We start from the raw sequence: 22,749 nt of genomic DNA, 5'->3' as shown, positions 1-22,749 counted from the left end.
CTCGGCCATCGGCAATCGGCTCTTCCCACACTTCCCAAGCGCCTCTCCCGCGGGGCCAAAAAAAAAATCGGGATTCTTGGATGCAAGCGGCGGTGCCTCCTCGCTTGTTGGCTGGGCAGGAGCGGGGCAGAGTTTAAATCCTCATCCCGGCGGATTTGCTCCCAAAATTCCTTCTCCCCCCCTTCCCGGGGCGTTGCTAAGTGACGGATTGCCAGGAGCAGGGGGGATGCATCCTTGGAAAAAGCCGGGAATGATCCAGCGGCGGATGGACGGATGGACGGAGGGACGGAGCCCCCTCCCCAAATTCCTCTAGGAGCGGCGGGAGGGGGAGGGGCAGGGGGCCGCTGGTCCCTCCCAGCAGAGCCGCAGGGGTGACATCAGAGCCGGGATAATCCGGGAGCGCCGGGAAGGAGCTTGGGAAGGAGCCGGGAAGTGGGAGCCAAAGCGGGAGTGGAGAGGAGGGAGCGGAGAGGGGAGGGATGGGAATGATGGGAGGGATGCGGAGGGATGGGAATGATTGGGAATATTGGAGAGGGCTGGGGAGGGATGGGAACGATGGGAGGGGTGGGGAGGGATGAGGGATGATCGGGAATATTGGAGAGGGATGGGGAGGGATGAGGAGAGATGGGAAGAGTGGGAATGATGGGGAGGGATGGGGACGGATTGGGAGGGATGGGAACAGTGGGGAATGATGGGGAGGGATGGGAACAATGGGAAGGATGCGGAGGGATGGGGAGGGATGAGGAGGGATGGGAACAGTGGGAATGATGGGGAGGGATGGGAACAATGGGAATGATGGGGAGGGATGGGGAGGGATGGGAGGATAGGGAAAGATGGGAATGATGGGGAGGGATGGGAACAATGGGAGGGATGGGGAGAGATGAAGAGAGATGGGAACAGTGGGAATGATGGGGAGGGATGGGGAGGGATGGGAACAATGGGAATGATGGGGAGGGATGGGAACAGTGGGAATGATGGGGAGGGATGGGGAGGGATGGGAACAATGGGAATGATGGGGAGGGACGGGAACAATGGGAAGGATGAGGAGGGATGGGGAGGGATGGGAGGATAGGGAAAGATGGGAATGATGGGGAGGGATGGGAACAATGGGAGGGGTGGGGAGGGATGGGAACAATGGGAATGATGGGGAGGGATGGGAGCGGTTGGGAACAACGGGAAGTGGTTGGGAGCGTTGGGAGGGATGGGAAGAGATGGGGAACAATGGGAATGGTGGGGAGGGATAAGGAATGGTGGGGAGGGATGGGGAGAGATGGAAGCAGCAGGGAAAAATGGGGAGGGACGCGGAGAGACTGGGGAGATGGGAAGGGATGGGGAATGATTGGGAATATTGGAGAGGGATGGGGAGGGATGGAGAGAAACGGGACCAATGGCAGGGATGGGGAAGGATAAGGAATGCTGGGGAGGGATGGGAGTGACTGGGAACGATGGGAGCAACTGGGAGGGACTGGGAGAGATGGGAGTCATGGGAACAATGGGAAGTGGTTGGGAGTGCTGGGGAGGGATGGAAAGAGATGGGAACAGTGGGAATGATGGGGAAGAATGGGGAACTGGGAATGCTGGAGAGGGACGGGGAACAGTGGGAGCAACTGGGAGGGATAGGAAGGGACGGGGAGGGATTGGGAGAGATGGGAGCAATGGGAACAATGGGAACGATGGGGAATGATGGGGAGTTATGGGAACAAGAGGAATGATGGGGAATGATGGGAATGATGGGAATGATGGGGAGTTATGGGAATAATGGGAATGATGGGGAGTTATGGGAATAATGGGAATGATGGGAATGATGGGAATGATGAGGAGTGATGAGAACAACGGGAATGATGGGGAACAATGGGAATGATGGGGAATGATGGGGAGCAATGGGAACAATGGGAATGATGGGGAACAAAGGGAACAATGGGAATGCTGGGGAGTGATGGGAACAATGGGAATGGTGGGAATGATGGGGAGTTATGGGAATGATGGGTATGATGGGGAATAATGGGAACAATGGGAATGATGGGGAATGATGGGAATTATGGGGAGTGATGGGAACAACGGGAATGATGGGGAACAAAGGGAACAACGGGAATGCTGGGGAATTCTGGGAATGATGGGGAATAATGGGAATGATGGGAATGATGAGGAGTGATGGGAACAACGGGAATGATGGGGAACAATGGGAATGATGGGGAATGATGGGGAGCAATGGGAACAACGGGAATGATGGGGAACAAAGGGAACAATGGGAATGCTGGGGAATGCTGGGGAGTGACGGGAACAATGGGAATGATGGGGAGCAATGGGAAGAGATGGAAAACAATGGGAATGTTGGGAAGGGATGGGAAGGGATGGATGGGGAGCACTGGTGGCACTAGAGCACCCGGAACTGGCAGTGGGAATTCCCCACGGATCCGTTCCCAAGGCACGGGAAGGGACTGGAATTCCACTGGGGAATGAGGGGCCAGGCTGGGCCTCACCAGCTCCTCCAGAGGGAATGGATCCCTGCTGGGAACAGCGGGATCACCCAGAGGGAATGGATCCCTGCTGGGAACAGCGGGATCACCCAGAGGGAATGGATCCCTGCTGGGAAAATGCTCGGATAACCGGGAACACCTCGGATCCCCTGGAACACTGGGAGGGAATGGATCCCTGCTGGGAACACCTCGGATCACTGGGAACACTGGGAAGGAATGGATCCCTGCTGGGAACACCTCGGATCACTGGGAACACTGGGAGGGAATGGATCCCTGCTGGGAACACCTTGGATCACTGGGAACACTGGGAGGGAATGGATCCCTGCTGGGAACACCTCGGATCACTGGGAACACTGGGAGGGAATGGATCCCTGCTGGGAACACCTCGGATCACTGGGAACACTGGGAGGGAATGGATCCCTGCTGGGATGAGCTTGGACACCCTGGGATCACCGGGAAAGAATGGATCTGTGCCAGGAACACTGGGAACACCTCGGATCGCTGGGAAGGAATGGATCCCTGCCAGGAACACCTGGAGCAACCTGGATCACCAGGAGGGAATGGATCCCTGCCAGGAACACTGGGAAGGATCCAGAAGGGAATGGATCCCTGCTGGGAACACCTCGGATCCCCCGGAATACCGGGCTCCTGCTGGATCCTGCATGGAAGACATGGATCACGCAGAGCTGGGATCACATTCCCAGGTTTCCATGAGCAACCGGCACCGGGATAATTCCCTCTCCGCATCCATCCTCTGCAGTTTCAGGATCCCAATCCCACCTGGGCAGGAATTTCTGTCCGTTACCCCATTCCCACCGGGAATACGGGAATATTCCTTCATTTTCCACACCGGGAACGCGATCCCAAAACCTGAGGTGCAGCAGGATTGCGGAGCACGGAATGTGAAACATTTTCCATGGAAACGAAACCCACCCAAATCCCGAATTCCCAGCACTTCCCTGCTATTCCAGCGCTCTAATTATGGATGGGCTTCTGCAGGATCCATGAAAAACAGGGAATCTAAAAATCCTGGGATTTTCATGCCACAGACTCCATTAAAATGATGGGAATGGCTTAAGAGCTGTCCTGGAGCCACCCTTTGGAGTCACCTCACACATTCCATGGATCCCAAAATCCCAGCTGGAGACCGAGATGCTCCTCAGGATGGACCAAAGTCTCGCCTCTCCAAGAAAATTCCCGTTTCCAGGTGCTGAGGGTCCCTCTGGAAGCAGATTCCCGACAGCCATTCCTGGGCCAGCTCATTCCAGAAGCACCATCCCGCTGTCTGTGCTGTAAATTCCCACTGGGATTCCCAAATCCAAGGAAATCGGATTGGAGCTCCACTGGGAATGTTCAGGGGGAGATTTTTCCCACCAGAGCTTTGGTGGGAAAGGCTGAACCTCCTGCTCAGGGAATTTCCCTCGTTCCCAGCAGGAATTTCCCAGATTTAATTCCGGACCTTTGGATTTGGTTTTCCCAATGGATGGGAGACTCCTCCTATCGGATTTCCTCCCTGGGAGGGCATTTGGGGATGGATTTTCCATGATTTCCACACCTGGAGCTTTCCCTGGATCTGCCTGGGATGGTTTGATCCCAAGGTGGTTTTGGGAATGGCTGAGCTTTGGGAGAGGCGGATGAGGATTCCCAGGATTTTCCGGGAGCAGGGATGTTCTTCTCCTCTTCCTTCTCCGTCCCCGGGGCTCCAACCCTGGGAGAAAAATTCCCGAGGCCGGGTTGGACGGGGCTTGGAGCAGCCTGGAACAGCAGGAGGTGTCCAAGGGCTGGAATGGGATGGGATGGAAGGTCCCTTCCCACCCAAACCATTCCAGGATTCCAGAGGCAGGGGAGGCTCCGGTGCTCCCGACACCAGGAGGGAGTGGAAATCCTGGAGCAAATCCAGAGGCTGAGAAAGGATTGGATCAGCTTCACTCTGGAGCCAGGCTGGGAGAGCTGGGGGTGCTCACCTGGAGAAGGGAAGGATCCAGGGAGAGCTGAGAGCCCCTTGCAGGGCCTAAAGGGGCTCCAGGAGAGCTGCAGAGGGACTGGGGCCAAGGCCTGGAGGGCCAGGAGGCAGGGAATGGCTTCCCAGTGCCAGAGGGCAGGGCTGGATGGGAGATTGGGAATTGGGAATTGCTGGCTGGGAGGGTGGGCAGGCCCTGGCCCAGGGTGCCCAGAGCAGCTGGGGCTGCCCCTGGATCGCTGGAAGTGCCCAAGGAAAGCTTGGAGCAGCCTGGGATCGTGGGAGACGCCCAAGGGTTGGAACTGGATGGGATTTCAGCTCCATTCCCACCCAAGCCATTCCAGGATTCTCCAATGGAATGTTCGTCTCAGTGGTGGATTCCCAGCCCTGGAGGTGTCCAAGGAATCCCTGGAATTCCACTCAGAGCTCTGGGCTGGGGATCAGGCCCAGCCTGGGCTCGGTGAGCTCGGAGGGCTTTTCCCACCTCAAGAATTCCATGGATTTTTTAGGATTTCTCCAGCAGTTTCAGCCGAACTCAAGTTTTCCTTTGAGAAACCCTTATCCAAAAATTCCCAGGGAGTGGAATCCCTCTCCAGCCAATATCCCAACATTCCAGCGCTTTCCTGGGAAGTCGTGACCCCTTCCAATGGTTTTCCCACGGGAATAACCGAGTGGATCCATGGAAAATTATTTTATAGCCCCATTTCTCCCTTTTCTTTGAGAATCCCGGAATTTGGGTTGGAAAAGGGATTCGAGATCATTCCATGGCCAGGGACAATTCCCGCTACCCCAACTTGCTCCAAGCTTTCTCCAGCCGGCCTGGAATTCTTCCAGGTGTGTCTTGGGTGGCTTTTCCTGTTTTTTCCCCATCCTTTGGGAATGTGGGGGGAGCGTTACCTAAGCGGCATCGGCGTCACCGGGAATGTGGGCGGGATCCAGGTGTGTGGGATCCGAGCCCGGAGCCGTCACCGGAGCCAGGGCCGCCATCCTTGGAAAGCGTGGGAGCCGGGATGAATCACGGCTCCATTGATTCCCGCACATTCCATTGATTCCAAAAGGAGCCGGAATGGCCGGGGGCGGCGCTGAGACCCACGCCCACCTTTAACTCCCGGTGTTCCGCAGGGACACAAAATTCCTGGGACTCCAGCTCCCATTCCAGGTTCTCCGCTCAGCCTCGGGCACTGAAGGGTGGGGATGCTCCTGGTGGCTTCTCCAGGACATCCTTTTCCAATCCTTTTCCAGGGGTTTTCCATAGTTCTCCCTGATCCAAAGCCCACCTTTAACTCCCGGGGTTCTGCAGGAACAGGGATGATTCCAGGCCCTATTCCAGGTCCTGTTCTAGATTCCATTCCCGGTGCTATTCCAGATCCCATTCCAGGTTCTACTCCAGGTCCCATTCCAGATCCAATTCCAGGTCTCATTCTCGGTCCAATTCCAGGTCCTATTCCAGGTCACATTCCAGGTCCTGTTCCAGGTCCTATTCCAGATCCCATTCCAGGTCCCACTCCAGCTCCCATTCCAGGCCCCTTCCAGGTCCTATTCCAGGTCCCATCCCAGCTCCCATTCCAGGTCCATTCCCAGTCCCATTCCATGTTCTCCGCTCATCCTGCCTCTCCAAGGGGTGAATCTCCTGGGATGCTCCTGGTGGCCTCTCCAGGACATCCTTTTCCAATCCTTTTCCAGGGGTGTTCCATAGTTCTCCCTGATCCAAAGCCCACCTTTAACTCCCGGGATTCTGCAGGAACAGGGATGATTCCAGGCCCTATTCCAGGCCTATTCCAGGCCCATTCCCGGTCCCACTCCAGATCCTATTCCAGACCCCATTCCAGATCTCATTCCAGGCCTATTCCAGGTCCCATTCCTGATCCCATTCCTGATCCCATTCCAGATCCTAATAAATCCCCACAATTCCATCACCTGCAGAGTGTCAAAAATCCTTGGATTCATTTGAATCCCGCTGCTCATTCCCGTGGTGCCCCCTCATCCCTCAATCCCTCTTTTTCCATCGGCTCCTTTTCCTGCTTCCATAAAACTCCATCAGAGCTTCCCGAGGCTGTAAATTCCAGGCATTCGAGCCCTTCCCAAAGGAAAACTGGGATGGGATGAGCTTTAAGGTCCCTTCCAACCCAAAGCATTCCATGATTCCACAAAAAGCTGGAATGGGGCTTGGGAATGTGCCCAGTGGGATTCCAGAGAAGCCTTTCCAGAGTTTTCCATCCCTCCCTCCACATTCCCATTTCCATGGAATGATGCTGCTCCAAGCCGGAGCTTTTCCAGCTTTTTCCGTGATTCCATGAATCCCATCCCATAATCCCAAGAGCCGGGAGCCTTTCCGTGGGATCAGCGCCTCCAGCTGCAGCAGATTCCCAAAAATTCCTCCCCCAGCACCTTTTCCAAGGATTTTCCAGGGGGATTTTGGGCCATTCCTGAGGCCGGGACATGGAATGATGGCAAAAATCCGACAGCATTCCCGAATCCCTGCCTGCTGCTCATTCCCAGAGAATTCCCTCACTCAGAGGCTTCAGCAACATTCCCGAATTCCCACGGATTCCCAGGGAAGAGCATCCAGGAAAAAAGAATGGAAAACACTGCGGGAAGAGCTCTTTTCCAAGGCGACGGCCTCGAGTTGGATTTTCAGGAATATTTTTTCCATGGAAAAGCTTGGAAAGCATCAGAAGGGCAGTGGTGGAGTCCCCATCCCTGGAAAAGTTGGGAAAACCCATGGATGCGGCTCCTGGAATGATTCCATGGGATCACGGAGGGGGAGCTTGTGTTTGTCCAGCCTGAATTCCAGGATTTTGGGGCTGCAGCAGGAAAAGGATTCCCAGATTTCCAGCGGGATGAGAGGAGAAGCCACGACGGCAAAGAAATCCCAGGAATTGCAGTGAAATCCAGGGAAAACTTTTCCCAATGGAAACTCAGCCCCTTTGGTTGCGGCAATTCCAGCCTTGGATACACGGGAAGGAATTCCCAGATTTCCCAGCTCCAGGAAAACCTCCAGAATTCTGTAATAATTCCCTAATTCCAGCCTCCACAATTCCCTCCTTTTCCATCTCCGCACATTTTTCCATCCCCGGCATCCCAGGGCTGAGAAATCCTGGGTTGTCCCCTGCCCGTTTTCCATGTTTTCCATGTTTTCCATGTTTTCCACATTTTCCCTGTTTTCCGAGGCCCATCCAGTCGGCTCCGGTGAAATCCCTCTCCCTAATCCCTGATTCCGGATCAGCAGGAATGAAACAAATCCGGGATTGGCTCCCGCTCCCGATTTTTCCCCTTTCCAGCTGCTCCCGGCTTTAATTCCCGAATTAATTCGGAGCCTCTTTAATCCCCTCCTTTAATCCCAAAGGCAATTCCCGCCGGGATTTCCCTTCGCATAAAGCCAAGCTCGGATTCTTCTTCCCCTCCGGGTGAATTTTTCCGAGCTCTGCCCCATTTTTTTTTTTCCCATTCCTGGATTTTGGGAATGATGGGAATTTTGGGAGCATCCAGCACCTCCCGGCTCCGGAGCAGCCTCTGCTCCGCCTTTGGGGGATTCCTGATTCCAAAGGAAACCTGGGAATGGTGGGAAACGCAGCTCGGGGGAGTTTTTCCGTCTCCAATCCGGATTTATCCCAACATTCCTGGGGATTTCCAGAGGCTTTCCTGCTCCAGAGGAAATTCCACCCCCCAAAATTCCCTTCATTCCATGCCCAGCTCTGCTCCCATTCCCAAAGATCCCCATCCCCACATTCCAAGCTCTTTTTTCCCCCCTCTGGAAACCCCAAAAAGAGGGAATTCCCAACCCCATTCCCGCCCCGGATCCCGGAGCGTCCATCCCACCCTGCCTCAGCTTCCAAGGTTTTCCCTGGAATCTCAAAGCCAGGAGTGGGAATTGCTCTGGGATTTTCCAGCTGCTGCTCCAAGCTGATCCCGGTCACTCCTCCCCCACACCCGGGATCGGAAACAGAGCCGGGAATGACGGAAGAATTCCCACCTGGGAATGTTTTTTCCAGCCTTGGAGAGTTCCCGGCTCTGCTTCTGAGGAATCCCTCGGTCCCGAGGGTTTGTGTGGAAAAAACCTGGGAAAAATCCCGGATTTTCCCGATTATTTCCGAAGGAGACGCCAAAGTTAACGGGCGGAGCCTCGGATGCCCTCGGAGGGAGCTGGGACCAACCTCGATGCTTAAGCTGGGCCTAAGGAATGAGTTTAAATCTGAGTCTAAAGAATGAGTTTTAACCTGGATTTAAGGAATGAGTTTTAACCTGGATTTAAGGAATGAGTTTTAACCTGGGCCTAAAGGTCCAGTCTAAAGCTGGGCCTAAGGAACGAGTCTTAATCCAGGCCTAAAGTTTGAATCTCAATCAGCGCCTAAAGAATGACTCCAAAGCTGGGTCTAAACCACGAGATTTAATCTGGGCCTAAAGAACGAGCCTCAGGACGAGTTCCAAAAATGAGACGAAACCTGAGCCTAAAAACCAGGCCTAAAGCTGGGCCTAAAGAAGGAGTTTTGATCTGATCCTAAAAAAGGAGTCTAAGCCGAGCCTAAAGTGTGAATCTCAATCTGGGCCTAAAGAAGGAGTTTCAATCTGGGCCTCAGAAATGAGTCTAAAGCCGGGCCTAAAGGTGCAGCCTGAAGCTGGGCCTAAGGAGCGAGGGTTGAGCTGGGCCTGATGAATGAGCTTTAATCTGGGCCTAAAGAAGGAGTTTTAAACCCAGCCCAAGCCCTTCCACGATCCCACAGAATTCCCAATCCCGAAGTTGGGATTTTCCCTTTCCCAGCAATTCCCAAGCTTGGTTTTGTCCCGCCCAGAACCCAAACAATTCCCGAAGGATTCCCCGGAGCGGGATCAGCCCAGGCCCTTCCCGTGGATCCAATCCCGCTCCGGCTCTTCCCAAGTCTTTTCCAGGCTGGATCCGGCTCCTGAAATTCCCCTTCCCGCCCCCCTCCTCTCTGGGAATTTCGGAGCCTCCAGGGAATGTTTTCCCGGTGAAAATTCCCAGGAATTCCAACTGCTCCTCCTGGCGTTCTCGCGGGATGTGATTCCCGAAGGAAATCCCTTCTCCAGGAATTCCATCGGATTCAATCCCGCCTCTTCTTCCGCTGATCCGATGGAATTCCTCCTCACCCGGGAATTCCCACCTTTTCCCGCTTTTCCAGTGATCCCAGCAGGGATTTCCCGGAGCTTCCCTTTGGCCATGGATCATTTTTCCCTCGTTTTTTCCTCTTTCCCGATTTTTCCTGGTGTTTTCCCACAGGAACAGCCCTGGAGCAGCAAATCCTGGGAATTTCGAGGATCAACCCAAATTCCACAAATTCCTCGGAATGAGGAACGCTCCGGGCGGCAAAATTTGGGATAAGGAGCTCCAAAACCAAGGAAAACGTTGTGGATGAGCTGCAAAATTCCCGGAATTCCACGGATCCGCAGAATTCCTCGGCCCAAGTCAAAACCTCCTCCAGCTCCGATAGGGTTGGGAATTCTGAGAGTTCCCTGGAAAAGGGATCCATTGCAGGGAAAGCCGCTGCTCCTCCCTCCGGGAATCACGGAGCTCCAGCACATTCCTGGATCCAGGAATGCGGCCACATTCCCAAACTTTTCCAGAACCTCGGATCCTCCACTGGGACAGGAGCCAGGAGTGGGAAATATTCCCAAAGTTTTCCCGAGTGTTCTCCAGAACTTTGGATTCTCCATCGGAACACGAAACAGGAATGGGAGCGCATTCCCAAAGTTCTCTGGAATGTTGGATCCATCACTGGGACACGGCCCAGGAACGGGAGCACATTCCCAGAATTCTCCAGAACCTCGGATCCTCCACCGAGATGAGCCGGGAATGGGAAAAATTCCCAGAATTTTCCAGAACCTTGGATCCTCCCCTGGGAAATGAGCCAGGAATGCGATCACATTCCCAAATTTCTCCAGAACCTTGGATCCTCCACTGAGATGAGCCAGGAATGGGAAAAAATTCCCAGAATTTTCCAGAACGTCGGATCCTCCATAGGGACACAAACCAGGAATGCGGCCGCATTCCCAAACTCCTCCAGAACTTTGGATCCTCCACTGGGAAACGAGCCGGGAATGGGAAACATTCCCAAAGTTCTCTGGAATGTTGGACCCATCACTGGGACACGGCCCAGGAACGGGAGCACATTCCCAGAATTCCCCAGGACCTTGGATCCTCCCGCTCCCCTCAGCCTCATCCAGCACCGGGAATTCCGCCTCCCACCACCCAAAACTCCCGGACAAAATTCCCTTCCTGTGGAATTTGCGATCTCGGGGAGGACAAGGGCAGCTTTTCCATGGGAATGAGAATTCCCGGGATTCCCGGGAGCGGCTCCTTACCTGTGGGAGGTGAAGTTGTCGTAGGATCCGACGGTGTAGTGCCGGAAAAGCCGCTTGGTCCGGTCTTCCCTGGTTTCTGGAGGGAAAAAATCCCACATCCCGAATTATTCCCGGCTTTTTCCCACCTCTCCCGACGGCTCCGCAAACGCCGGGAATTCCATTTCCGGGCGGGAATTTCTCCGCGGAGAAGGAGAATCCGTGCGGCCAAGGAATTCCTGGGAATGTCGGATGAGTTCCTGGAACTCATCCGGGGTCAAATTCCACCGGAATTCCCGGCTGGAATTACACAGGAGACTCAACCCTATGGAAAACTCCAATCCCGAGGGAGCAGCCACATTCCAGGTCTGCTTCCACGCTTTTCCCACCTCAGCAGGGATGGGAAGAACTGGGAATGATCCCGGGAATTCTGCACTCTCCTGGAGGTCACCGGATCTCCGGGAATGTGGGAATTATGAGGAAAAGTGGGAATGAGGGAGGTGCCACCCCCCAAAAATCCCTGGCACTGATCCCAAGGGACTTTTCCAGCTCTGCTCCCTTCCCTGGATCCAACCCCTCCCTGTCCTTGTCCCGAGGGATGAAATTTTCCCTAAAATCCCTGGAATTCCATCCATTCCCAGCCTCGTCCTCCTTCCCCAGCACTCCAGGGGGCTCCGGACAATTCCCAAATCCCTCTTTCCCCGCCTTTCCCAAACTTTTCTCCCCTTGGATAACAGCCCCCAGCTCCGGCCGTCCCTTATCCATAAAATCCATGGAAAAGGACAATTCCCGCTGCTCCAGCCCCTCCCGGAGCCAAACCCGAGCTCCCATCCCACCCCCGGCCCCATTCCAGCAATTCCAGGCTCCACATTCCACAATCCCGGAGCTGGGATGCTCAGCTGGCTTTTCCATGGAATTTGCAGGAATTTCCCGGGGAATTTGGAGGAATTCTCGTTCCCCACGCTGGATTGGGAATCAATCCCGACTTTCTCCAGCTCATCCCGATGGTTTTCCCAGTTTCGAGCTTCCCAAGGCGCATTCCAAGATGGAAAAGCCAAACCGGGCATGGAATGGGATGGGAAGGATCCGTGGGATCCAGGGATGAGCCGCTGGAATTCCAAGTGTGTCCAGCCTCAGGGCTTTTCCCAGTTTTCCAGCCCCTCTGGAGCATTCCAGGGAATTGGGGTGATCCCGAGCCTTCGTTGTCCCTCATCCCACGGATCCAGCCTATCCCAATCCCTCTGATCCACATCCCACCCAATTCAGGCTGGGAAAAGACAGAACATTCCCAGGATTTCCACTCGCTCCGGGCACAGGGATCCTGGGAATTGCTGGGCCTTCTCCTCATCCCACGGAATTCCAGGGATGGAAAGAGCTCCAGGAAGAATCCAGGCTTGGATCAGCTGCTCCATCCCATCCCATCCCATCCCATCCCATCCCATCCCATCCCATCCCATCCCATCCCATCCCAAGGCTGATCCCAGGGATGCTGATCCCGGGATTCTTTGGCCGCCACCTGCTGGTGGTTTCCCAGCATCCAGCTTTCCATGGAATACTCGGAATTCCTAAGGGAACCGTGCTCCTGCCGTGCTGGGATTCCCTCCCCCCACCCTCTCAAATCCCCAAATTCCCGTTTATTCCGGGCGGGTTCCAGGTGCACAATTCATAAATCCCTAAAGAAATATCTGGGAAAAGCACCTGGAATATTTCCCGTAAAGCACTGGAAAACGGGGAGATCCCAAAATTTGGGATGTGCAGCATTCCAGGAGGGAAGAGCCCAGCGATTCCCAGGGATCTGGGAGAGGGAAGCATTCCCAGGGATCCAAGGGGCTTTTCCAGGCCATTCCCAGGGGTTTCCTAAGTGGGAAGGAGATTCCTTGGAGCCTGCTGGAATCGCTGGAAGATTCCCATGGAATTGTTGTTCCAAGAGCTCCATCCCTGAATTCCCGGGAGGAACTGCCTCGGAAAAATCATGGAATTATTCCCACTGGGAGAAAGTTCCGGACCGAACGGAATAAAAGCAGGGAATGGGCAAGAAATTCCTTGGATTGGGGTGGGAAAAATCTCAGTGCTCCAAGGGGTTCCCGGCTGGGATTCCAGAGGGAAATTCCAAGGAAAAGGAAGCTCCCAGGTAATGCCAGCACATGGAATGAAATTTGGGAATTCTCCACCTGGATCAGGCCGGGAAAATTCTCACCGGTCCAAGGAGTTTCCGGCTCTGATTCCAGAGGGAAATTCCAAGGAAAAGGAGAAACTTGGGAAGCTCCCCCAGGGATCAGGAGACGGCAGCACATGGAAGAAAAATTTGGGAATTCTTTGCTTGGATCAGCCGGGAAAATCCTCCCTGTTCCCACCCTGCTCCGAGGGCTTCCCGGCTGTGATTCCAGAGGGAAATTCCAAGGAAAAGGAGCAGCCCGGGAAGTTCCCGCTCGGCACCAGGGGACGGCAGCAGGGAGCAGCTGCGGAGCTGATCCAGGAACGATTCCCGATGGGAATGAGGGGGGGCGGGGGGGGGGGAGAGGCAGGGAAAGGGCTGAAAAAGCGGGATGGGCACGGTTGGATGTGCCCGGGAAAGGTTTGGAGTGCTGGGAGTGTGGGAAGGGTGGGAATTGTGGGAGAGGGAGGGAGGGAAAGGAGGGAAAGGAGGGAAAAAGGAGGAAAAGAGGGGAAAAGGGGAAAAGGGGAGAAGGGGAGAAGGGGAAAAGGGGAAAAGGGGAAAAGGGGAAAAGGGGAAAAGGGGAAAAGGGGAGAAGGGGAAAAGGGGAAAAGGGGAAAAGGGGAAAAGGGGAGAAGGGGAGAAGGGGAAGGAGAAGGAGGAAAGGGGAAAAGGGAAAAGGGAGGGAAGGAGGAAAAGAGGGAAGGAAAAGGAGGGAAAGGAGGGAAAAGGAGGAAAACCATGGAAAAGAGGGAAAGGAGGGAAGGAGGAAAAGAGGGGAAAAGGGAAAAGAGGAAAAGGGGGAAAGGGAGGGAAAGGAAGGAAAGGAAAGGGAAAAGGAAAAGGAGAAAAGGGAAAAAGGGAAAAAGGGAAAAAGGGGGAAAAGGGAAAAAGGGGAAAAAGGGGAAAAAGGGGAAAAAGGGGAAAAAGGGGAAAAAGGGGAAAAAGGGGAAAAAGGGAAAAAGGGAAAAAGGGAAAAGGGAAAAAAGGGGAAAAGGGGGAAAAAGGGGAAAAAGGGGAAAAAGGGGAAAAAGGGGAAAAAGGGGAAAAAGGGGAAAAAGGGGAAAAAGGGGAAAAAGGGAAAAGGGAAAAAAGGGGAAAAGGGGAAAAGGGAAAAAGGGAAAAAGGGAAAAAGGGAAAAAGGGAAAAAGGGAAAAAGGGAAAGAGGAAAAGGAAAAGAGGAAAAGGAAGGAAAGGAGGGAAGGAAAAGGTCCCGGAATCCCAGCAGTGCTCCCAAGCCCGGATTTGTCCCCTCCGGATTCACTCCAGGCGCTGGCGGGATGGGAATTGCTCCCTTCGGGATTCCCGGGCTCCGGATGAGGCTCAGGGATGGGATTGTTGGGATGTGGTGGCGGCCACAGATCCCGAATTTCCCTTCCCGGGCTCTTTGTCCCGATGGATCAGCGTCAGGATCCTCTCCATTCCCACCACTGCCCGTCCTTCCTCATTCCCAATGTTTTTCCTTTAGGAAAAATTCCCCAAATTCCCTTTCCCTTCCCAGCCTCTCGTGGTGGTGGTGGCGTCTCCTCCTCATCCCACCGGGAATTTGGGATGGCTGGGATGGGATCTGGGAAGGAGCCAGAGGCTGCGGAGCCGGGAATGCTCCAGGAATCCCGGGATCTGCTCTCCCACAGCCTCTTCCCGGATTTTGGGGGGCTCCAGGAGAGGATCCCGGGATTGCTGAGGTTGGAAAAGCTCTCCAAGGTCACCAATTCCAAACGGAGAGCTCAGAGCTAGGAGTGGAATTCCTGGAATTCCTTGGACTCCTCCAGGGATGGGAATTCCATGGGCAGCCCCTTCCGAGGCCTGAGCGCCTTTTCCATGGAAAAATTCCTGCTGGAAGCTCTGGAGAGCTCCAGCTCCCAGCGAGGGAGGAAGGAAGGAAGGAAAAGAGGGAAGGAAGGGATTCCCAGCTGATCCTGAATTCCCAGCCCATCCTGAATTCCCAGCTGACCCTGAGTTCCCAGCTGATCCCAAATTCCCACCTGATCCCGAATTCCCACCTGATTCTGAATTCCCAGCTGATCCTGAATTCCCAGTTGACCCTGAGTTCCCACCTGATCCTGAATTCCCATCCGATCCTGAGTTCCCAGCTGAACCCCAATTCCCAGCTGATCCCAAATTCCCTTCCGATCCTGAATTCCCACCTGATCCTGAATTCCCAGCCCATCCTGAATTCCCACCTGATCCCCAATTCCCACCTGATCCCCAATTCCCATCCGATCCTGAATTCCCACGTGATCCCGAATTCCCAGCCAATCCCCAATTCCCATCCGATCCCGAATTCCCATCCGATCCCGAATTCCCAACCAATCCCGAATTCCCAGCCGATCCCGACAGCTCCACGAGTGCATCCAGCCTTCGCATTTCCCGGCACTTCCCATTCCAACTGGAATTCCCTCTTCCCTCCTCATTCTCCCTCCGTTCCCATTTGGAATTCCTGATCCCTCCCAGCCCCTCCTCCTCCTCCTCCCTCCCCACGTTATCCCTGATTCCCGAACCCCTCCCGGATCCCATTCCCGAGAAAAAGCCGGGATTTATGGGCTGTCCTCGGCCCAGCGCCTCCGCTCCCTTCCCGGCTCCCAGAAATAGCAGCGCCTTTAATGGAGCCGTCACGGAGCCTCCGGAGCTGATGGATGGATCCCGGATCCGCCGGGATCCGCAGGGACACGGAGCGGCTAAAAATAGCGGGAATGAGCCAGAGGGATGGGATGGGAGGGGATGGGATTCCAGGAGCTCTCCCAGCAGGAATACAGGAACAGGGAATGCTGGAAAAACCCTGGAAAAACAACCAGGAATGGCCCCATCCTCCTTTTTTTCCCCAGGAATCAATCCCGGGTTGCAAATAAGGAGGAAAAAATCCCCTTTGGAAAGCGGGAAGATCCCTCTTCCTTCCGGCAGGAATTCTGGTTCCAGGGAGCGTTTGGAATCGGATGAATCCCATTTAACGGGAAGATTCCTGAGCCTTTAATCCTTGGGAAAGGGATTTTCCCATTTAGTCTGGGCCTGGAGCCAGCGGCGAAACAGGCGGGGAATCGCGGAATCGCAGAATTCCAGAGGTTGGAAAAGAATTCCCAGACCACCGAGTCCAAGCTGGGCCAGATCCCAGCCCGGAGTGGAATTCCAGGAATTCCTCGGACACCTCCAGGGATGGCGACTCCAAACCTCCCTGGGCACTTCCAAGGCCTGAGCGCCCTTTCCATGGGGAAATTCCCAGATCTGCCCCTGCCCCTGCCCCGGCGCAGCCCGAGGCCGTTCCCTCTTTTCCCGGCCTCATTCCCACAGCAGATCCCGATCCCCGCTGCCTCCGGGCAGGAAATTGTGGAGAGGGATGAAATCCCCCTGGAGCCTCCGTTTCTCCCGGCACATTCCCACTTTTCATCTTTCCCGTGGCTCCTTCAGATCCTGGAAGCCACAATTGCCTCATCCCGGATCTTCCCCTTTTCCAGGCTGACCAATCCCAGTTTTCCCAGTTTTTCCTCTGCTCCCATCCCAACCAATCCCAAACTCTCCTGTCCCTCATTCCCATTCCCTGCAGAAGATCCTGGCGCTGAATCCATGACCCAAGCCAATCCCTTGGGATACAATTCCCACCTCATTCTGGAGCTGGAAGCCATTCCCTGTCTCCTGTCCCTCCATCCCTTTTCCAAAGCCTCTCTCCATGATTCCTGTGGCTCCTTCCAGGTCCTGGAAGCCACAATTGCCTCATCCCAGACCTTCCCCTTTTCCAGGCTGTCCAATCCCAGTTTTCCCAGTTTTTCCTCTGCTCCCATCCCAACCAATCCCAAACTCTCCTGTCCCTCATTCCCATCACCTGACGCTGAATCCATGACCCGAACTCATCCCTTGGGATACAATTCCCACCTCATCCTGGAGCCGGAAGCCATTCCCTGTCTCCTGTCCCTCCATCCCTTGGGAATATTCCCACTTTTCATCTTGCCCGTGGCTCCTCCAGGTCCTGGAAGCCACAATTGCCTCATCCCAGACCTTCCCCTTTTCCAGGCTGTCCAATCCCAGTTTTCCCAGCTTTTCCTCTGCTCCCATCCCAACCAATCCCAAGCTCTCCATTCCCTGCGGAAGATCCCGACGGGGAATCCATGACCCGAACCGATCCCTTGGGATAGAATTCCCTCCATCCCCACCTCCCAGAAGGAGTGAGCCGGGGATGCCGTTGGGAATCCCGGCCGGAATTCCGGGATACCGACCTTGCCTGGAGTCGTACTGGCGCATCTGCACCTCTTCCACGCATTCCGCCGGGAACCAGCCGCTCCTGCCCTTCACGGAGCCTTCCCAGAATCCGCCCTCGCCGATGCTCAGCACTGCGGAAAAGCGGGAGAGGGAGATCAGGGGGAAATCCTGGGAAAACGCGGAGCTTGGGATGGCGCTGGCGCGGCGGGAATCCACCTGGGAAGGGTAAAGCTGGAAGGAAGCTGAGGAATGTCGAGTTTTCCATGGGTTTCATTCCTTTACTGAAGCGGAAATTCCCGGATTTTCCCACTCTGGATGTCCAAATTCCCAGATTTTTCCACTCTGGATGCCGAAATCCTGAATTGTGCCACTTTGGATACCCAGATCCGCAAATTTTCCCACTTTAGATACCCAAATTCCCAAATTGTACCGCTCTGGATGACTGAATTCCAAAATTCCCAAACTGTCCCACTCTGGACACCCAAATTCCCCAATTTTTCCACTCTGGGTACCCAAATCCCACAATGACCCACATCCCGGAATTCCTTGGAAACCTCCGGGAATGGTGACTCCAAACCTCCCTGGGCACTTCCAAGGCCTGAGCGCCCTTTCCATGGGGAAATTCCCAAATCTGCCCCTGCCCCGGCGCAGCCCGAGGCCGTTCCCTCTTTTCCCGGCCTCATTCCCACAGCAGATCCCAATCCCACCTCAGATCCTGTCAGAAAGTTGGGAAAATGGATAAAATCCCCCTGGATTCACCTTTTCTCCTTCAGCCATTCCCAATTTTTCCTCATCCTTTCCCATCCTCATCCCACAGGGCCTGGATAGGGCTGGAATTCCAGCAGGGAGTTCCGCAGGATCAGTCCCTGATCCATGTAGGGAATAAGGGTTGGGAATGGCTCTGGATGGATCTGGGAATCCGGGAGCTCTTCCTGCCCTGGATGGATTCAGGAATCAGCCCTGGGAGCTGGAATGGCTCCGGATGGATCCAGGAATGAGCACCAGGAATGGATCTGGATGGATCAGGGAACCAGCACTGGGAATGGCTCCGGATGGATCCGGGAATGAGCACCGGGAATGGATCCAGATGGATCCAGGAATGAGCACTGGGAATGGCTCCGGATGGATCCGAGAACCACCACCAGGAATGGCTCGGGATGGATCCAGGAACCAGCACCAAGAATGGATCCGGATGGAGCCGGGAATGAGCACCAGGAATGAATCCGGATGGATCCGGGAATGAGCACCAGGAATGGCTCCGGATGGATCCAGGAACCAGCACCGGGAACGGCTCCGGATGGATACCGGAATCAGCCCCGGAGCCATTCCCTCTCCGCCGGCTCCAGCTGTGGAGCTGATTTGGGAAATTATCCGCCTTTTCTTCCCGTCATTATCCCATCATTCCGGCTCCAATCAAGCATTCCTTGGAAAAAAATAGCGGCAATCAGAGGGAACGGGAAAGGGAGGGAACGCCCGGAGCCGGGGAAATGTTCCCGAGCAATTCTCGGCCTCAGCAGAAATTTGGGAGCCAGGAGGGAGGTTGGGAATGGGATTTGCTGATCCAGAGGTTCCGGATCCTTCCCGTGCTCCGTGAATCCTTCTCCTCTCATCGTTCCCATTTTCCTTCCCTATTCCCAAGGATCTGGATCCCATCCCCAGTGGGATTCCCACAGTGGGAATGGGTTTTCCATGGAGCTGCGGCCTTTCCTTTTCCATGCTTTGGAATTCCAGGATTTCCCAGAATTCCCAAGCCAATCTTGCCTGGAAAACTGGGATGAATCCCAGCACGGTTCATTATTCCCGAATTCCCCGCACTTCTCCTTCCCGAAGGGATGCGATTCCTTCATCCCGAGGAATCCCAGCTCCAGCGGGGTGGGAACCACAGGAGCGGAATTCCCAAGGGAATGTGGCCCTGGAATGGCTCCAGCTGCTCCGCTCCACCCAAAAACCGGGATAAATCCCATCCAAATCCACCGGCATCCAGGGAATTCTAGCTCCTGGCATAGGGAAAGCTGTTCCCATCTCCATTCTGGAAAAGCAGAATTCCATGGATCCAGGATTCCTCAGGGAGCCAATTCCAGGATGTTGGGAATACAGGGAGGATCCCGGGGGCATCGGGAAGATCCAAAGGCACCCGGATTCAGCAGCTTCCCGGGAAATTCCCAAGCATGGATATCCCTCAAATCCCACCCGGGAAAAGGTGACGGGTCAGAAAATCCGGGAATATCCGGAGCTGGAAAAGATCCAAAGGGATCTGATCCAGTGGAGATTCTGCTGGAATTCTCCTCCTCCTGCTATTCCCTCTTTTCCAGAACCTGGGAATGATGATGGAAGCACCCCATGGAAAAAAAGGAAGGAGAAGAAAAAAAAGGTGGAATGCTGAGCACATTCCATAGGAAAAAAACCCCGGGAGAAATTCCCTTTTCCTGCAATCTCCCGGCACTGGGAGAGCAGCGGGATCCTGGAATTGCTGGATCTGGAAGGGCCAATCCAGGGGATGCTGGGTGACGGATCCAGGAGGGAAAAGTGGGAATGAGGCACGGATCCAACAGCAGCCAGGGGGAAATCCTGGGAAGAGCTCGTTTCCAGCTCCGAATGGGAATTCCCAAAGCTCAGGAACGCTGGGATTCCCAAGGTTTGGGTGTGCTGGGATTCCCGAGTGGATCCGGGGTGCCGTGGCCATGGAGTGGGGTTGGGATCCCGAGCCACAGATCAGAACTGCCTCAAATCCCTTCTCCAGCCTGGGAAAATCCCGGAATTTGGGAAAAGGAGCAGGATTCCTTCAAGAGATTGGGATCGCTCTGGGGAAAGGGAATCCTGGAATGGTTCGGGTGGGAATGGAGCTGAAATCCCAACAAATTCCATGGGCAGGGACACTTCCCATGATCCCAGCCTGCTCCAGCCTTGCCTTGGACATTCCAGGGATCCAGGGGCAGCCAGGGATTCTCTGGGAATTCCATTCCAGCCGGGAATTCCTTCCCAAGATCCCACCCCAAGCTCCCCTTTCCCACTGGGAGCCGTTCCCTGGCTCCTGTCCCAGCAATGGGGACCCAAAACCTGGAATTCTTGGAATTCCAGCAGCCAAATTTTCCTCCTTTTCCACGCAAGCGCTCCCTTCATCCCATCGGGAATGCGGCTGGAATTCCCGCTGGGTTGGGACTCAGGGAATGCAGCGCAGATCCCGAAAAACAACCAGGATCCATCCCCTTCCCACTTCCTGGGATTTTTCTTCTCCTGATCTGCCAGGGGAGGGGGAAAAACGATCCCTGCAGGAATTTTTGGGAGCGTTCTCCAGGATTGTGCTGGAAATTCGGGATCTTCTCCGCATCCCGTGGCTTTTCCAGAGGGCAGAGGCCTCCCCTGCTCGGAGCTGCTCCCGGAACCATTCCCGAGGTTTCATCCCAGTGGATCCCAGGCTGCTCCGGCCTTTCCTTGGCCACTGCCAGGGATCCAGGGGCAGCCCCAGCTGCTCTTCCCGATGTTTATACCCTGCATTCCCGACGTACTCTGATGTTTCCCAGGGTTTTTCCAGGAGCATTCCTGGCTTGGGAAGCAGCAGCTCAGCATTCCCGAGCGTCAGAAACTCGGGAAGAGCAGCCGGAGCTGTCTCGCACCCGTGCCCACGGAAAACATGGATGGGAAAGGAGTCAGGGATCCAAGGAAACCCGGCCCTGCTGCCAGGCTGCTCCGAGCTTTTCCCGGGAGGAGGAGGAGCCCCGGGAGTCCAGGGAATCCCTTTGGCTGCCGCCGGAATCCGCTGGAATCCTCTTGCCACTGAAAAGCCGGGATGTTTTTGAGGGATTAACACCATTCCAGCGGAGGAAATTCCTTGGCTAATCCAGGCTGGGAAATGTCTTGGATGTTATTCCAGCCTGAGGGGATTTTCCAAATCCCTCCCTGGACAATCCCCGCTCCCGGGAAATTCTGCGATCAGCCCCATAAGCAGGGATCGAGGAAAATTTTGGGATCAGCTTTGTCACTCCCTGTTCTAATTCCCAGCTGGAAACCAGCAGGATTTGGGAATCCCCCATCCTGAAAAATCCCCGGGAGAAGGAATCCTCAGCAGCCTTAGGGAAGGAATCCTTGGAATTCCCGCCCCCAGAGCAGCGGGACAGCAGCTCCTGGCAGGATGAGGAGCTCCATGGGAAGCCCTGGCAGCGCTGGATCCCGGCCAGAATTCCCAGAGAACCAGGCAGGAGAGCCCTGGGAATGCAAGCAGGGATCAGGATGGGCACATCCCGCTTGGAATGAGGCACAAAGGGCAGAACCGGCCCCAAAATCCATGGAAAACCTGGATCCACATCCGAGGGGGAGCAGCTGAGTCCTCGGGAATCCGGTTTGGCTCCCATTGTCCCATTCCCGTTCCCATTCCCAGCTCTCACTCCCCCATTCCAGAGCTCATTCCCAGCATGCACTGCCCCATTCCCAGTTCCCATTCCCACTGCCCCATTCCCATTCCTATTCCCACATTCCAGAGCCCATTCCCAGCATCCACTGCTCCATTCCCATTGCCCCATTCCAGAGCCCATTCCCAGCATCCATTGCTCTATACCCATTCCCATTCTCACTGCCTCATTCCCAGTTCCCATTCCCATCTCCCACTCCCCCATTCCCACTGCCCCATTCCCGTTCCCATTGTCCCATTCCCATTCCCACTGCCTCATTCTCATTGTCCCATTCCCAGTTCCCATTCTCATTCCCAGCTCCCATTCCCATTGTCCCATTCTCACTGCCCCATTCCCATTGCCTCATTCCCAGTTCCCATTCCCACTGCCCCATTCCCATTGTCCCATTCCCACTGCCCCATTCCCATTCCCACTGCCCCATTCCCATTCCCATTCCATCCCTCTCTGCCCCATTCCCATCCCCTCCTCACCACAGAGGCTTCCCGGGAAAGGCTTTCCCAGCTTTTCCAGCCCCTTCCCGCAGCTCCAGGCTCTTCCCAAACCCATCCCATTCCCTTCCGAAGCCATTCCCATTCCACAGGGAATAAATCCCGCGCTTCCTCCCGCACTTCCCAGGGAATTGCTCCCTTCTCCTTTAAGGCCGGAGCCAGAATTCCAAGGAGCACTTCCAGCTCCCTGCAGCTGGGAATTCCCAATGAATGGGATGCTGTGGGAAGCAGGGATCCACTGCCAGACAGGGATTTCCCGAGCATATTCCCAAAAATTCCCAACTCCCCAGCAGCTGAGAATGCCAACCCCCATTTTCCAGGGAATATTCCTGGTTTTCTCCCGATTTTTAATTATTATGCACCAGGATACGGAAAAATTCCCAATCCAAGCTTTCCTACGGGAATGCCAACACCGGATTCCCACTGGATTTATTTGGGATAGTTCTGATTTCCACGGATTGATCTGAAATCCAGGAAAACAATGATGGATTCCTTTGGATCCTGCTGTTCCTCCCCAGCTCGGCATCGGCAGCTCCAAGCTCATCCCGGTGGGCAGGGAGAGGAAAAAGGAGGATGACGTCACCTTTTCCTTAAAAACCTGTGGCCATTTTGCTCCTGGAGGGTTTTTTTTCCCATGGGAATTCCAAGATTTCTGAGCAGCCCTGACCCCGCTGCAGTCGGAGCTGCCTCTGGAGCAGCACTTCCCGGCCCTTGGGAAAATCCAGCTGTTCCTTGGGACTGAACACAGAAATCCTGGAATTCCTGAGCTTGGAAAAGCCCT

At 54.9% G+C, this 22,749-nt stretch overlaps 1 protein-coding gene across 4 annotated transcripts in view; it reads right to left on the bottom strand.

The window, feature by feature from the left end:
• SHANK3 (SH3 and multiple ankyrin repeat domains 3) overlaps nucleotides 1–22,749 on the bottom strand; it is a 184,831-nt gene that overhangs the window by 65,058 nt on the left and 97,024 nt on the right. For all 4 annotated transcript variants that reach the window (XR_014226343.1, XM_082280130.1, XM_082280129.1 and 1 more), the window contains exons 14-15: nucleotides 17,092–17,205; nucleotides 10,756–10,831 (exon numbers count right to left, since the gene is read on the bottom strand). Coding sequence is in view for 3 of the 4 variants with exons in the window: in XM_082280130.1 (XP_082136256.1) it covers nucleotides 10,756–10,831; nucleotides 17,092–17,205 (190 nt within the window). In the remaining variant the exon portion in view is untranslated. The remainder of the gene's footprint in view (nucleotides 1–10,755; nucleotides 10,832–17,091; nucleotides 17,206–22,749) is intronic.

Source organism: Coloeus monedula (assembly GCF_965178545.1).
Source record: "Coloeus monedula genome assembly, chromosome: 4".
NCBI lineage: Eukaryota > Metazoa > Chordata > Aves > Passeriformes > Corvidae > Coloeus > Coloeus monedula.
The sequence above is the reverse complement of the archived record's forward strand: the minus strand, read 5'-3'. Positions and strand labels throughout refer to the sequence as shown.